The 16439-nt window shown below is 50.9% G+C and overlaps 1 protein-coding gene across 2 annotated transcripts in view; it reads right to left on the reverse strand.

Moving 5' to 3' along the window:
• Positions 1–2543: 2543 nt before the first annotated feature.
• The window catches only part of efna4 (ephrin A4), a 57402-nt gene continuing 43506 nt past the window's right edge, over positions 2544–16439 (reverse strand). Inside the window, exons 3-6 of one of the 2 annotated variants that reach the window (XM_072281688.1) lie at positions 15791–15853; positions 10492–10548; positions 5427–6041; positions 2544–3496 (exon numbers count right to left, since the gene is read on the reverse strand). In XM_072281688.1, the coding sequence (XP_072137789.1) occupies positions 5938–6041; positions 10492–10548; positions 15791–15853 (224 nt within the window). In that variant the 3' untranslated portion in view covers positions 2544–3496; positions 5427–5937. The remainder of the gene's footprint in view (positions 3497–5426; positions 6042–10491; positions 10549–15790; positions 15854–16439) is intronic. The other variant, XM_072281698.1, reaches the window with a different exon arrangement.

Genomic DNA, 16439 nt, shown 5'->3' on the forward strand with positions numbered 1-16439 from the left:
ATGTTCAAGGTCATTGCAATCACTGTGTCCTCTCCAACAATATGGACAGACAGTTATGGTTACGGTAGGAAACTTTGTTACATGGTGTGAGCAGAATTATCTGCAGCTTAATGTGAAAAAGACTAAGGAGCTGGTGGTAGACCTGAGGAGAGCTAAGGTACCGGTGACCCCTGTTTCCATCCAGGAGGTCAGTGTGGACATGGTGGAGGATTACAAATACCTGGGGATATGAATTGACAATAAACTGGACTGGTCAAAGAACACTGAGGCTGTCCACAAGAAGGGTCAGAACCGTCTCTATTTCCTGAGGAGACTGAGGTCCTTTAACATCTGCCGGACGGTGCTGAGGATGTTCTACGAGTCTGTGGTGGCCAGTGCGATCATGTTTGCTGTTGTGTGCTGGGGCAGCAGGCTGAGGGTAGCAGACACCAACAGAATCAACAAACTCATTCGTAAGGCCAGTGATGTTGTGGGGATGGAACTGGACTCTCTGACGGTGATGTCTGAAAAGAGGATGCTGTCCAAGTTGCATGCCATCTTGGACAATGTCTCCCATCCGCTACATAATGTACTGGGTGGGCACAGGAGTACATTCAGCCAGAGACTCATTCCACCGAGATGCAACACAGAGCGTCATAGGAAGTCATTCCTGCCTGTGGCCATCAAATTTTACAACTCCTCCCTTGGAGGGTCAGACACCCTGAGCCAATAGGCTGGTCCTGGAGTTATTTCCTGGCATAATTTACATATTAATATTTAATTATTTAAGTTGCAACTGTAACGAAAACCAATTTCCCTGGGGATCAATAAAGTATGACTATGACTATGACCAGCCTGAACCTAAACCGGCACTCTTCCTCTCTCTTGCCGACTCAAATGCTCGTAGAGAATCAGAATTGGGTTTATTACCACTGACGTATGTCATGGAACTTGTTGTTATGTGGCAGCAGTTCAGAGCAAAACATAAAATACACTTTAAATTATGATATCAGTGCAAAAGTACTGAGGTAGTGTTCATGGGTTTATTGACCATTCATAAATCTGACGGCAGAGGGGAGGAAGCTATTCCTGAATCGCTGAGTGTGTGCCTTCTTTCCTGTACCTCCTCCCTGATGGTAGCAATGAGAAGAGGGTCAGTCCTGGGTGACGGAGGTACTTAATGATGGATCCCGCCTTTGCGAGGTGTCCTGGGGAAGCTAGTGTCATGATGGAGCTGGCTGAGTTTACAAACCTCTGCAGCTTTTTCCGATCTTGTGTAGTGGTCCCTGCACACCAGACGGTGATGCAACCATCCGAACGCTCTCCACGGTGCATCTGTAGAAACCTGGTGAGATCTCCGGTGACCTGCCAGGTCCCCTCAAACTCCAAATGAAACACTGCCACTGCCAAGCCTCCTTTGCCTTTGCATCGATATGTCAGGCTCAGGACAGATCTTCAGAGACGTTGACACGCAGGGACTTGAAGCTGTTCATCCTTTCCACCATTAACCCCTTCAACTGGTGTGTGTTCCCTTTCCTGAAGTCCACAATTAATTACAGTAATTGGGCATATTGACTTTGAGTGTGAGATTGTTGCTAAATCACCACTGAGTAAATATTATGAGAGCCCCTGCCTCCATCACCCCCTCAGGCAGTGTGTCCCAGATTCTAACCATCCCCCTAGGGGAATTTACAGGGACAGGACGGGATTGAGAGAGCATGGAGGCAGGCTCTTCGCCCAACTGGTCCATCCCAAAGTTTCCATCTGTACTAGTCCCATTTGCCATTCCTATCCATGTACCTGTCCATATCCCCGTAAACCTTTCCTATCTGTGTACCTGTCCATATCCCTCTAAACCTTTCCTATCCGTGTACCTGTCCGTATCCCTCTAAACCTTTCCTATCCGTGTACCTGTCCATGTTTTTTTTAATGTTGTTTATGTATCTGTCCCAACCACACCATTCCAATGCACACTCTTGGGGTCAGACACAGAGTGAAAACTCCCTCTACACCGTCCCATCACACACTCCTGGGGTCAGACACAGATTGAAACTCCCACGACACCGTCCCATCACACACTCCCGGGGTCAGACACACAGTGAAGCTCCCTCCCCACCGTCCCATCACACACTCCCGGGGTCAGACACAGAGTGAAGCTCCCTCCACACCATCCCATCACACACTCCCGGGGTATGGGTTCTGTAAAAAGTTGCAAGAAAGAGAGGGGAAAATAAAAAGTGAGACCTGAAGGAAAAGAGATGAAGGAATGGTATTAGTTGATTGAGAGAGAAAAAGGGAGGGAGGGAGGATGGAGGCATGAGGGCGAGGGTGAAAATTTATGAAAGAAAGCCTACGGAAGGAATAAAAAGGAGTTGGTGGGGAGAGAGAAAAGAGAGAAAGTGGCTGAGAGAAACAAAGATAAAAACAGCAACAGAGAGAGAAAGAGAGAGGAGGAAAACAGAAACAGAGAGAGAAAGAGAGAGGAGGAAAACAGAAACAGAGAGAGAGAAAACGGAGTGAGGAAAACGTGGAAGGAGACAGATAAGCAGAAAGACAGAGGGGCAGAGGAAGACAGTAAAAGATACAGAGAGAAAGCGAGTGAGTTAGAAAGTAGGTCTAAAACACATAGACAGACAGAAAGGGGAGAATGGAGAGCGAATGATACCGAGAGAGCGAGACAGGCAGCCAGCCACGAATTCCCTGAATCTATCCAAGCTGATCTGACCGACAGCAGCTCAAGTCTATGCAAGTAAATCCCATTGTGAGCCTCTCTTTAATTTGCTTTATTGAAATCCTTTAAAAAGAAATAGACCTGTGCACAAAGGTCACTGCCATCTCCGCGGCAGGGATGAAATATCTTCTTAGAAGACAAAAGGTGAAGTTTTCACAGAAAGTAGGAGTCCAAGAGGTACCTATGTTGACCTCCCATGTTCCCCCTCTATTCCTGCTGCCCCCTCGCTCGAGGGAGCCAATGGGAAGGAGGGGGGAGCTGGGCATGGAGGACTGGGCTGTGTTCCCACTTTGGAAGCAAGGAAGTGTAAGAGACACTTGGGGACATTGTCTCTGAGTAAGACGAACTTGCTACTAATCCAACCAGCAAATTTTGAGCTTTGTGTCTTTTATGATTGGTCCTGTTTGTGGCATTGGCCAAAGCCAGAAATGTTGGTGGTTTGGTTGCTGGGCTGATAGATTGCCGCACCGCCTCAGATTGGTCCATCTAGCGTTGTCATGGAAATGGGGCCTACTTGACAAGGCCTCCTTCCCACCGTCGCCCACCCTCCATTTTGCCATCATTGTCTTTGGGAGCCGAGGGCCTGGGGGAATCTCACCACCTTGGTGAACGTGCCTGACTTGTGGCCGTGGTTTCAAGTCTTTGAAGCCAGGCAAGCCTAAGGTCTATTGACATGAATGACCTCCAGCCATGTCATCTTCTCATGGCCTGGCTCACAATGCTTCAAACCAACCAGGGTTGGCATTGAGCGGAATCCAGAATCTGCAAGGATGAGGGGAAGGTGTCCTGAAACAAAACAACAACAGGAAAAAGAATCAGAACACTCAAAGGATTAATTGTACATCCATTACAACTAAGGATGTAGACACTGTATAGAGGGGAGGGACTAGTTTACGCATTGAATTAGCACATTAATCAGTTCAGCACAACACCCTGCGTCAAAGGGCCTGTCCTGTGTGGTGCTGATGAATGTTCTCTGTATCCTTTGGTAATCTCCTACACCATCCACAATGCCACCAACCTCTGTACTGTCTGTGGTGTTCCGCACCAGACCCTTTCTCATGCCCCTGTCCTCGCCCTCTGCCACCCCTGCTCCCCATCCGAGCAACAAGCATGGGAGACCAAGCTGGTCACCAGGGAGATGATGGACGAGGCCTAGCGGCTTGAACCCCACCAGGCCAGGCCCTGCCCCTGGACCACCTCCAACAGAAGGCAGAGACTGGGAGAGTGAATCAAAGGTCCTTCAATGGCTTTTACAAAGCTCAATAGCAATTTAAGAATAAAAAAAAATAAAAATCAATATGAATAAAAAATAATTTGCTCTAGGTTCAATAGCTCATCAAAACGCTAAACTACGCGAGAACAAATCATTTGTCATCTTCCACAGGCAGGGAATTTCAATGGCAAACAACATATCCCATGGAATGCATGAGAATTCCCAGGGTCTACGGACAAATGGAGTCAAGCCCAAACTGTTCCCAAAATTCCCACAATTCCCACATTAACATGGTTGACCCAGCAATATTCCCACTGCTCCTTGAAAGCCAAGGCTCTCAGAGTGGAATTGAGGGAGTGGTCACCGCCCCTCCAACAGCATGGCACTCCCTCCTCTCAAACTCTCCTACCGCACTCCCTCCTCACCACCCCTCCCTCAGCATGGCACTCCCTCCTCTCAAACTCTCCTACCGCACTCCCTCCTCACCGCCCCTCCAACAGCATGGCACTCCCTCCTCTCAAACTCTCCTACCGCACTCCCTCCTCACCACCCCTCCAACAGCATGGCACTCCCTCCTCTCAAACTCTCCTACCGCACTCCCTCCTCACCGCCCCTCCAACAGCATGGCACTCCCTCCTCTCAAACTCTCCTACCGCACTCCCTCCTCACCGCCCCTCCCTCAGCATGGATTTCCCTCCTCTCAAACTCCCCTACCACACTCCCTCCTCACCACCCCTCCGACGGTATGGAACTACCCTGCCTCAGCATGGCACTCCCTCCTCTAAAACTCTCCTACCGCACTCCCTCCTCACTGCTCCTCCAACAGTATGGTTTTCCCTCCTCTCTGCCTCTCCTACAGCACTCCCTCCTCACCGCCCCTCCAACAGTATGGTTTTCCCTCCTCTCTGCCTCTCCTACCACGCTCCCTCCTCACCACCTCTCCTAGAGTGCTGTGCTTACTCCTCACAGCCTCTCCCATAGGTGGAAGGGAGGAGGGACGTGGGGAGCAAGATGGGAAGAAATGGAGGAAGGACGGTATGAGAGGGGGAGAAAGTGGGAGAGTGAAGGAGAGAGGGATACAGAGGGAGGGGATCGAGGGGGCCGAGGGAGATGGAAAGGGGAAGAAAGAAAAGGAGGTATTGAATGAGAGGTAGACAGAGAGGGAGAGGGGTATGATTGGGAGAGAGACACCCACTACCCAGCGTGGTAGAAGTTGGCATACCAGGGATGCAATGATCCTGTGGTGTGGTTCCTGAATGGGTTGTGTATCTCTTCCTCCTTGATTAACTACCCCCACCCCCACCATGATCCACCTCTCCCCTGTGCAAGGGGCAAAAAACAATGTCGTACTGAAGCACCCTCTATTCCCAGAGCACTGACCAGACACCTTTTCAGGAAGGGAAGCAATTTCCCAAACAAGGAACCCAGCACAACAGACCCCTCAGCTATTTTGGAAACCACACTAACCTCTATGTGCTGGGAGGGGAGAAGATCACCTACCTACTTTCAGGAGGTCCCGAACGTGTCTGTCCTTTCCTTGAAACGAAACCTTCAGCAGTAGCCAGACTTTCTGAGATCTGTCTCGGTCACAGGGAAGAGCAGCTAAAGATCTGTGCCATCCTCAAATGTAGGAGGAGGTTAAATGCCTCTCTTGAAGAACACCATTCCTTGCTTGTGAATTCAGGAAACAAGGCACACCGAGCTTATACAAGTTCAAATTAGTTGTGAGAATTAATTAAAAGTATCATGACCTCCTCAGGTTCAAGATGTCCACTGTTGAAAGTCAACTAAGCGGATGACAGAAAAGCTTGCGACTTGGAGAAACTTCTTTCCTCTTTGGCTCAGTCATTTTGGTGTCACCTGGGGCTGGAGTGAGAGGAGCCCAAGCTCAGAAGATTTGTGATCAAAATTAAAAACTTTGGGTCGGTGGGGAAAATCGAACAGTTGTGGCCAGGGAGGGCAAAATGTCCTGGCCAGTTCAGTCGATGATTGAACTATACGTCAGCCGTCTCTAAAGCCATGAGAGGCAGGAAGTGCAAAGTAAACTGAGTAAGCAAAGGAACATTCCTGGGTAGAGCTGCAATGCACCCCCTGTGTCCTTTGGTTTGGAAGCATCTGTAAGGGGGAAGAAAGGAAAGGTCATCTCATTTAAGTCCACATTGCTACCCCCATCTCACTTCCCTCCCACAAACAGATTCGCTCTAACTCCAACCGCAGTTTGCAGATCATAGCAACGTAGTGGGCTAAATCTCAAATAATAATAGGTTGGAGTTCAGGAAGGAAATGGAGAGCCTAGTGACATGATGTCATGACAACAAACTCAACAAGCTCACAAGAGCTGGTCACTGACTTCAGGAAGGGGTGTGGGGCAGCGTACACACTCCTGCCTACATCGATAGTGCTGAGGTTCAGGGGGCTGAGGGCTTCAAGCTCCTCGGAGCGAACATCACCCGTAGTCTGTGCTGGCCACGGCCAAGAGAGCTCACCAATGCCTCTACTTCCTCAGGAGACTAAAGAAATCTGACGTGATTGACTCAGGGAAACAGTCAACCCTGCCCACCCCAGACATTCTCTCTTCTCCACTCTCCCATCAGGCAGAAGACAGAAAAGCCCTGTAAGCACATAACACCAGGCTCGAGGACAGCTTCTATCCCACTATTATAAGACCATTGAACAGACCTCCTGCACAACACGTCACAATCTAGCTTGGGCCCAGAGGAGATGCACAAGATCGACCCGGGTGTGAAAGGCTTACTGTCATGCCGTGTCTGAGCCGGGACTGGAGGGACTTCCTAAGGATGGGCGGCTCGTTTGGTCGAGTTCCAGCCTCTGTGCAGGCTCAACCACTGCTGCCAGCATGGTAGTGTAGTGGTTAGTGTAACACTATCACTGCACCAGGGTCCCAGGTTCAGCTCCTCCGCTCTCCGTACGGAGTTTGTACATTCTCCCCATGACTGCGTGCATTTCCTCTTGGTGCTCCGATTTCCTCCCACATTCTGACGACACGTGGGTCAGTGGGTTGATTGGTCGCGACTGTAATGGCAGCGCGCGATCGGAAGGGCCAGTTGTACCATGTTGTATCTCTAAAGGGTGTAATTGGGCGGCGTGGGTTTGTAGGGCTGGCAGGGACAGTTACTGTGCTGTATCTCTAAATTAATTAATAAAAAATACAAGCGGGTTGGGGCTGTGGCGCGGGGCCAATGAAACCCACCAGGTAGTGGATAGAGTGGACTTGGAGAGGATGTTTCCGTCAGCGGGGGAGTCTACGACCAGACAGTACAGCCTCATGATAACAGAGAATCGAGGGAGAATTCCTTCAGCTAGAGGGTGGCGAATTCATTGCCAGGGAGGGCTGTAGGTATGGAATCATTGGCTGTATTTAAAGCAGAGATTGATTGCTTCTTCTTTGGCGAGGGGTTAAGGGTTATGGTGAGAAGGGAAAAGTTGTAGTGGAAGGGCAGAGCGGATTCGATGGCCCAGCAGCCTAATTCTGCTCTTACATATTACAGCCCCTCTCTGAAGTGGGCAACCCCTAGCCAGTCTCTCCCACAAGACACACGTGACATTAATAAACTAATCTACCAGGGGAACACCTCACCCTGCAGTTCCCCCCACTGCGCCCCCAACTCAGAAAGATATTGGCCCTTCTTTCGCCGTCGCCTGGTCTAAATCCTGGGGACTTCCTCCCAGACACTGCCTTCCCCACACGGACCACAGCGGATTGAGATGCCCCCACACTCTGACCCCTTCAGCCTCTTGAGGGACGGACCAGCCTTGCCCAGGATGATAGTTTCAGACGTGGCAACACGTGTCAGAAACCAACACTGCGAGAGTTTTGGCAAGCAGTTTTCTCAATGACTCACTCACGAAATGTCATCTACCTGTCCAATGACAAGTCTCCTCAGGCTGTGCTCTAAGTTTCGGGGCGAGGTGGGAGTTGAAAATTTCTCAATGCCAAGCCTGTCACAGGGAAGTTGCTCTTTCTAATTTGGTTCCTAAACCTGTTGGAATGGGCTCCAACAGCAGCAGAAAACCGGTTTCCATAACATACTGGAGTAATGCACACACAGTGCTGGAGGAACTCAGCAGGCCAGGCAGCATTTGTGGACAGAAATAAACAATCGACATTTCGGGCACAGACCCTTCATCAGACTTCAGCTGAAACATCATAGTCATAGTCATACTTTACTGATCCCGTGGGAAATTTGGTTTTCATTATAGTTGCACCATAAATAATTAAATAGTAATAAAACCAAAAATAGTGAAATACTAATATGTAAATTATGCCAGTAAATTATGAAATAAGTCCAGGACCAGCCTATTGGCTCAGGGTGTCTGACCCTCCAAGGGAGGAGTTGTAAAGTTTGATGGCCACAGGCAGGAATGACTTCCTATGACGCTCTGTGTTGCATCTCAGTGGAATGAGTCTCTGGCTGAATGTACTCCTGTGCCCACCCAGTACATTATGTAGTGGATGGGAGACATTGTCTAAGATGGCATGCAACTTGGACAGCATCCTCTTTTCAGACACCACCGTGACAGAGTCTAGTTCCATCCCCACAACATCACTGGCCTTAACCAATGAGTTTGTTGATTCTGTTGGTGTCTGCTACCCTCAGCCTACTGCCCCAGCACACCACAGCAAACATGATGGCACTGGCCATCACAGACTCGCAGAACATCCTCAGCATCGTCCGGCAGATGTTAAAGGACCTCAGTCTCCTCAGGAAATAGGGACGGCTCTGATCCTTCTTGTAGACAGCCTCAGTGTTCTTTGACCAGTCCAGTTTATTGTCAATTCGTATTCCCAGGTATTTGTAATCCTCCACCATGTCCACACTGACCCCCTGGATAGAAACAGGGGTCACCGGTGCCTTAGCTCTCCTCAGGTCCACCACCAGCTCCTTAGTCTTTTTCACATTAAGCTGCAGATAATTCTGCTCACACCATGTGCCAAAGTTCATTTCCCTCCATGGACACTGCCTGACTTGCTGAGTTTCTCCGACAGAATCTCTTGCACCTCTCACCAGGGTGATGTTCAGAGCGAAAAGGGCCCTTATGAGCTCGAAGGAGAGATTGGACAGATGTGGGTTGTTCTGTTTAGAACAACAGAGGCTCAAGGAAGACCTAACAGGGGTTTATGAGAGCCTTAGATAGATTAGATAGCTGGTACCATAACCTCTAACGTCAGAGGAACTTGCATTTAAGGTAAGAAGGGGTAGATTCAAAGGACTGTTCCTGGAGTGTTTTGTGTACGTTGCTCAAGATTTCTAGTGTCTGCAGAATCTTGGATGTCTCCCAAAATGTTCTCTGGTGCTTCCCCAAGTATATATTGTAGATACTTTGCCTCCATCCAGATATACAGTGGGATTCCTGGAGGTTTCACCTGACAGAGGAGATATTTCCTTTTCCCTTCTATCCACACCCCCACTAACCCTCCCCCGTTACTCTGAGCGATGGGGGCGATATAGTGGGTAGAGCTGCCTTCTCATAACATCAGAGACCTGGGTTCGTCCCAACCTTGTGAGTGTGAGAGACTTTGTGAGAGTGAGTGTGTCTGTGTCTCTTTGTGTGTGTGTGTGAGAGAGAGAGCAAGAGACCGTCTCTGTATGCCTGTGTAAGTGAGTGAGTCTGTGCGTGTCTGTGCGCACGTCTGTATGTGCAGGTGCGCCTGTGTCTGTGCCTGTGTGTGTGTCTGTTTTCATCCCTGTGCGCACGCATGTGCATGTGTGTGTTTGTGTGTGCGTACACGTGTCTGCGCCTACGCACGTGTATCTTTGTGTGTGACTGTCTGTGTGCATGTGCGTGTGTGTTTGTCTCTGTATATGGTTAAGTGAGCGAGTCTGTGTGTGTGTCTGTGTTTATGTGCGTCCGTGCATGTGCCTGCGTCTGTGTGTGCATCTGTGTGCACGTGTGCGTGCCTGTGTGTGAGAGCGTGTGTGTGTGCACGTGTTACTCTCTGTGGTGTTTTCACATTCTGCCTGTGACTACAAGGGGTAAGTGAGCTAGCATGGATGCAATGGGCAGAACAACCTCCAGCTGGAATAATGCAAGTTACAATAAACAGAAGTGGGGGAGGCCATTCAGCCCTTCTTGCTTGCCTACTATCCCTGTTAGTAGAATCATGGCTTATCACCTTCCTGCACTGATCCACTTTTGATTATGAGGTAAAAGGAGGCCTTTCAACCCATCAAACCTACCTGCCATCCACACTCATCTTTCCTGTGAACCATTCTCCAGCAGATCCTACCCCTCACCCTCACGGCAGAAGAGAAGTTTACAGCAGCTGTCTCACCCACCAAACCCATGTTTCCTTTGGAACACGGGATGGAACCAGCGCACCCGGGGGGAGACCTGGAGATCGGGGCTGAACCAGGATCACTCAGAGTTCTGCAACCCCCTCCCGTGCAGCATACAATCCCGTAATCCCTTCGCGAAAAGCTGCTGTCCTACAACGGGGATGCCCTGGAAGCAAACGCCTCTGGTTTCGATTCCTGGCTCCACTGACAGGGCGGAATGACAAGCAGTAAGACCCCACTCAGCCCTTCCTGCCGGCTGTTCCTACCTTGCTGTACCCTATCTTTGGCAGGCTCCTGCGATGTCTGAGTGATCGGCCTCAAGGCTACAAAGGGAGAAAGAGAAGGAACAGTACATAACCAAATCATACTTCACGCGGTCAGACTGCGGACGTCATGAGAGGCAAGTCGTAACAAGGGAATCTTGATCTGTTTCATTGTAACGGGGGTTAGTACGCAAGGATGGAGGAGGAGGTGAGGAGCTTCAAATTCCCGAGTGTCTGTGTGTAAAAAAAAAAAATCGCCAACAACTTGCCCTGGTCCAACCATGGCCAAGAAAGCCCACCCACACTTCGACTTCCTCAGGACACCCACCGACCTTTAACAGATGCACCACAGAACGCATCCTGTCCGAGTGCATTGCAACTGCCCTGCCCGAGAACGCAAGAAGGGGGCTTTGCTGGGCTGTGCCCACATCACAGAAACCTGCAGTTTCCACTGACTCGGCTGGGCAGCCAACATCATCAAAGACCCTCCCACCCCAGACATTCTCTGTCCCCCCTCGCATCGAGCAAAGACCCTCCCACCCCAGACATTCTCTGTCCCCCCTCGCATCGAGCAAAGACCCTCCCACCCCAGACATTCTCTGTCCCCCCTCGCATCGAGCAAAGACCCTCCCACCCCAGACATTGTCTGTCCTCCCTCGCATCGAGCAAAGACCCTCCCACCCTGGACATTTGCTGCCCTCCCTCGCATCGAGCAAAGACCCTCCCACCCCAGACATTCTCTGTCCCCCCTCGCATCGAGCAAAGACCCTCCCACCCCAGACATTCTCTGTCCCCCCTCGCATCGAGCAAAGACCCTCCCACCCCAGACATTCTCTGTCCCCCCTCGCATCGAGCAAAGATCCTCCCACCCCAGACATTCTCTGTCCCCCCTCGCATCGAGCAAAGACCCTCCCACCCCAGACATTCTCTGTCCCCCCTCGCATCGAGCAAAGACCCTCCCACCCCAGACATTCTCTGTCCCCCCTCACATCAAGCAAAGACCCTCCTACCCCAGACATTCTCTGTCCCCCCTCGCATCAAGCAAAGACCCTCCCACCCCAGACATTCTCTGTCCCCCCTCGCATCGAGCAAAGACCCTCCCACCCCAGACATTCTCTGTCCCCCCTCGCATCGAGCAAAGACCCTCCCACCCCAGACATTCTCTGTCCCCCCTCGCATCGAGCAAAGACCCTCCCACCCCAGACATTCTCTGTCCCCCCTCGCATCGAGCAAAGACCCTCCCACCCCAGACATTCTCTGTCCCCCCTCGCATCGAGCAAAGACCCTCCCACCCCAGACATTCTCTGTCCCCCCTCGCATCGAGCAAAGACCCTCTCACCCCAGACATTCTCTGTCCCCCCTCGCATCAAGCAAAGACCCTCCCACCCCAGACATTCTCTGTCCCCCCTCGCATCGAGCAAAGACCCTCCCACCCCAGACATTCTCTGTCCCCCCTCGCATCGAGCAAAGACCCTCCCACCCCAGACATTCTCTGTCCCCCCTCGCATCGAGCAAAGACCCTCCCACCCCAGACATTCTCTGTCCCCCCTCGCATCGAGCAAAGACCCTCCCACCCCAGACATTCTCTGTCCCCCCTCGCATCCAGCAAAGACCCTCCCACCCCAGACATTCGCTGCCCTCCCTCGCATCGAGCAAAGACCCTCCCACCCCAGACATTCTCTGTCCCCCCTCGCATCGAGCAAAGACCCTCCCACCCCAGACATTCGCTGTCCTCCCTCGCATCGAGCAAAGGAGCTAAAGCTTCGCTCAAGTTTATGGTCATCTGCCTGTACAGATATACAACCAAATCAAAAAAAACTCCTCCGGACCACAGTGCACCCACAAAACACAGCACAAAAAATGAAATATTATCATAAATACACTCATAAATTATAATTCAAAATGCACGTAGTGCAGAGCATAGGTAACAGTAAGCAGCTCGCTGTCCGAGTGACGAGACCTCGGTGGTGGTAGGGTATTCATTAGTCTCCCAGCCTGAGGGAAGAAGCTGTTCCCCAGTCTGACAGTCCCAGTCCTGATGCTCCTGTACCTCCTTCCTGAGGGGAGTGGGTCAGAGAGATTGTGGGGTGGGATTGTGGGTCGGGATTCTTAATAGTATTTTGTCTACAACACTCTTTGTAAATGTCACTGACCGCAGTGATCCTCTCGGAGGCTTTAACTTGAGAACACGTACCACCAGGCTCAAGAGCAGCTTCTATCCCACCGAACCGACCTCTAATATGATAAAAGGTGAACTCGATTTCCCAATTTCCCTCGCTGTGGCCCGGATGCAGACCCGGCAAAAGCAAAGGAACTGCTGATGTGTTTCCTGGTCGCGGAATCTGTGTGTGTGTTGCATGTGATGGTTTTCGCCTTGGCGGGAAGGGGGCAGGTTCTGGAAGGGCCGCTGGAGTGTCCCAGGCAGGTAAATATGATGTGTTTTGTGGACAGTGCTGGAGGGAGGGGGATCTTTACCAGGGGTGATCTGTGTTTGCGTATCAGGAACAAAAAGTCTGCAGAAAATCTTTGTTGTTGAGTGAGTGAGTGAGTGAGTGAGTGAGTGAGAGAGAGAGAGAGAGAGAGAGAGAGAGAGAGAGAGAGAGAGAGAGAGAGAGAGAGAGAGAGAGAGAGAGAAGAGAAAGAAGGAGAAAGAAGAGAGAGGGAGGGGGTTTAGAGTAAAGAGGCAGAGAAAGAGAGGCAGAGAGAAAAAGAGGTAGGTAGATAGAGAGGAGAGAGAGGTAAAGAGGGAGAAACTGAGAAAAGAAAGGAGAGAGGAGAAGGAGTAGATAGAGGGTGAGGGGGTGTGAGTTGGAGGGCGAATAAGACAGACACACGGAGGCAGACAGGCACAACAAGAGCAAAGCAACAATGGTGGAGGCGAAATGGAATGAGACAGGAAGGCCGGCCTGTGGAATGGTTCTGCCAAAACACAGACCATTTGTGAGGAGAGTTGATGTGAAGGAGCCTCTGGGGCCAGAGGAAAGGATTCACTGAGGGGACAAAGATCTCGTGCTTACTGTGCCTGCCTCAGGATGTTTGTTGACAACAGGGAACACAGTGTCACACACCATCTCGGCACAGCTCAGAGGCAGACTGATGACATAATGGATGAGATTCCATGCTGTCTGGATAATGACTCCTATTAGCTGAGGGAACAGGCCCTGGAATCACAGAGACACAGGGGACGGCTCCTTCTAAATGCTTCCCATTCCACTGTCTGCACTAGTGATAGACTTCCCACAGTGTCCCATCACACACTCCCAGGGTCAGACATAGAGTGAAACTCCCTCTACACTGTCCCATCACACACTCCGGGGGTCAGACATAGAGTGAAGCTCCCTCTACACTGTCCCATCACATACTCCCGGGGTCAGACAGAGTGAAGCTCCCTCTACACTGTCCCATCACACACTCCAGGGGTCAGACACAGAGTGAAACTCCCTCTACATCATCCCATCACACACTCCCGGGGTTAGGCACAGAGTGTCTGACTCCCTCTACACCGTCCCATCACACACTGCTAGAACTGACAATCTACACTGGCTAGAAGATCTCATTCCCCCCGTCTCTGTAACCCACTCCATCCTCTACACTTTTCCCTGTCTTTCTGACCCCCTCCAACCTCCACATCCGTCCCCGTCCCTGTAAACCCCTCTGGTCCTATTCCCCTCCCTGTCGCTGTAACCCCTGTCAGTTGCTACACACCTGTCCATCTCCGAAACTTCCTCCAGCCCCTACACTCCTCCCATTCCTGTAATCCCCTCCGGTCACTACACCCCTCCCCATCTATGTAACTTCCATCACTCCCCACACCCTTCCCAGTCTCTGTAACCTTTGCCTGTCCCCACATCAAACCCACCCCCCCAAACAAAGAAGGTTCTAAAGATACAACACTCTCCAGGAGGCAATATTTAATCCTCAGCAGGACCACCCCCTATACACAAGAGATTCGGCAGATGCTGGAAATCCATGGTAACACACACAAAATGCTAGAGGAACTCAGCAGGTCAGGCAGCATCTATGGCGAGGGATAAACAGTCAACGCATCGGGCCAAGACCCTCATCAGGACTGGAAAGGAAGGGGAAGATGCCAGAATAAGAAGGTGGGGGGGAGGGGGGAGGACAAGCTGGAAGGTGACAGGTGAAGTCAGGTGGGAAGGAAAGGCAAAGGGCTGGAAAAGGAGGAATCTGATAGGAGAGGAGAGTGGACCTTGGGAGAAAGGGAAGGAGGAGGGGCACCAGGGGGTTAAGTGCCTGAAGGGAGATTAGTGGGGGGGATGAATGGACAAGGGAATCACAGAGGGCATGATCGCTGCACAGAGTGGAGAGTGGAGGCAAAGATGTGTTTGGTGGTAAGATCATGTTGAAGGTAGTGGTGGTTGCAGACAATGATGTGTTAGATGTGGAGACTCATGAGGTGGTAGGTGAGGAGAAGAGGCACTTTGTCCCTGTTAAAGTGGCAGGAAGATGAGGTGGAAAGGAAATCCTCATCCTGGGAACAATTGCATTGGGGATGAAGGAACTGGGAAAGTGGAATGGCAATTTTACAGGAAACAGCATGGGACCAGGTACAGTCAGGATAGGGTATTGGGAATTGGTTAGGCTTATGAAAGCTATCAGTAGACAGTTTATCTCCAGAGATGGCGAAAGAGAGATCAAGAAAGGAAAGACGGGGGTCTGAAAAGGACCAAGCGAATTTAAGGACAGAGTGGAAGTTGGAGGCAAAGTTGATGAAATTGACAAGCTCGGTATGGGTGCAGGAAGCAGCACCAATGCAGTTGTCAATGTAGCACAGAAAGAGTTGGGGAGCATTACCAGGGAAGACTTGGAACATGGACTGTTCCACTTAGCCAACAAAAAGGCTGGCATGGCTACCCCTCGAGTTTGGAGAAAGTGGGGGGAGCCCAAGGAGAAATTGTTGGGGGTGAAGACTAATTCTGCCAGGTGGAGGAGCGTGCTGGTGGGGTCTTTTGTCAAGAAAGCAAAGAGCTTTAAGGCCTTCTTGAGGGAGGGTGAAAGTGTATAGCAACTGAACTACCATGATGAAAATGAGGCAGTCAACCCCTTATTTTTAAAGTGATCCCTGGTTCTAAGCTCTCCCAGTGAAGAAACAGCCTCTCCCCACTCAGTCCTCTGGGGTCTCCTACGTTTCAGTCCCACTTCCTCTCACTTGGCAGATACAAGCTCAACTTGTCCAACCTTCCTTGCTGGGACAACCCACCCATCTCACTGAATTCAGCAGGTACAAGTCCAACTTTCCCTCGGTCGCCGGGTGGCTCGGAAACACAAGTTGAGGACTTACTTGTGGCACAGCAGACCGATACCCTTAGCCGGAGGCATTTGTTGTCCTTTGGAGGTGGCAAGGCTGTGGAAAACAGAAGTAGTTCATTGTTTGGTCATGGACGAAACACCCAGTGCAGAGATCCAGCATAGATGCAGGCTCTTCGGCCATCTCCTCCGTGCTGACCCTCAACCTCCCATTTATGCCGATCTCTTTTTATCCTCCCCACACCCCCAGATCCTACCACAGGAGGGTCAAATAACCCGCTGACCCAGCATAATCCAATTCCGACTGTTCGACGTCTTTCCCAACCTCTCCCCACCCCAGCTGAGTGGGGCTGGTTTTCTTGCTTCCTCACAAGATTGACACATTTAGAGATGCTTCCCCCTCCATCCCCCACTCCCAAGGGGCAGACCGTCCTGATTCCCCAACCCAGAGGCTGTTTTGTCCCTGACACCAACAATGGGATTGTGAGACAATCGTTGCCTTTTGACCTTAATGAATGATTCTTCACAGAGCCTCATTCATGGGGGCAAAGTCCTACATCCTCCACCCTTTCCACCGCCACTAACTGCACGACATCTTCCAAACCCCTCGCCGTTTTACAGTAGGCCACTTGGGCCATTGGCTCAGTGCTAGCCCCCAGCAGAATGAACAATTTCCCCCTCCC

Source organism: Mobula birostris, chromosome 2 (assembly GCF_030028105.1).
Source record: "Mobula birostris isolate sMobBir1 chromosome 2, sMobBir1.hap1, whole genome shotgun sequence".
Taxonomy (NCBI): domain Eukaryota; kingdom Metazoa; phylum Chordata; class Chondrichthyes; order Myliobatiformes; family Myliobatidae; genus Mobula; species Mobula birostris.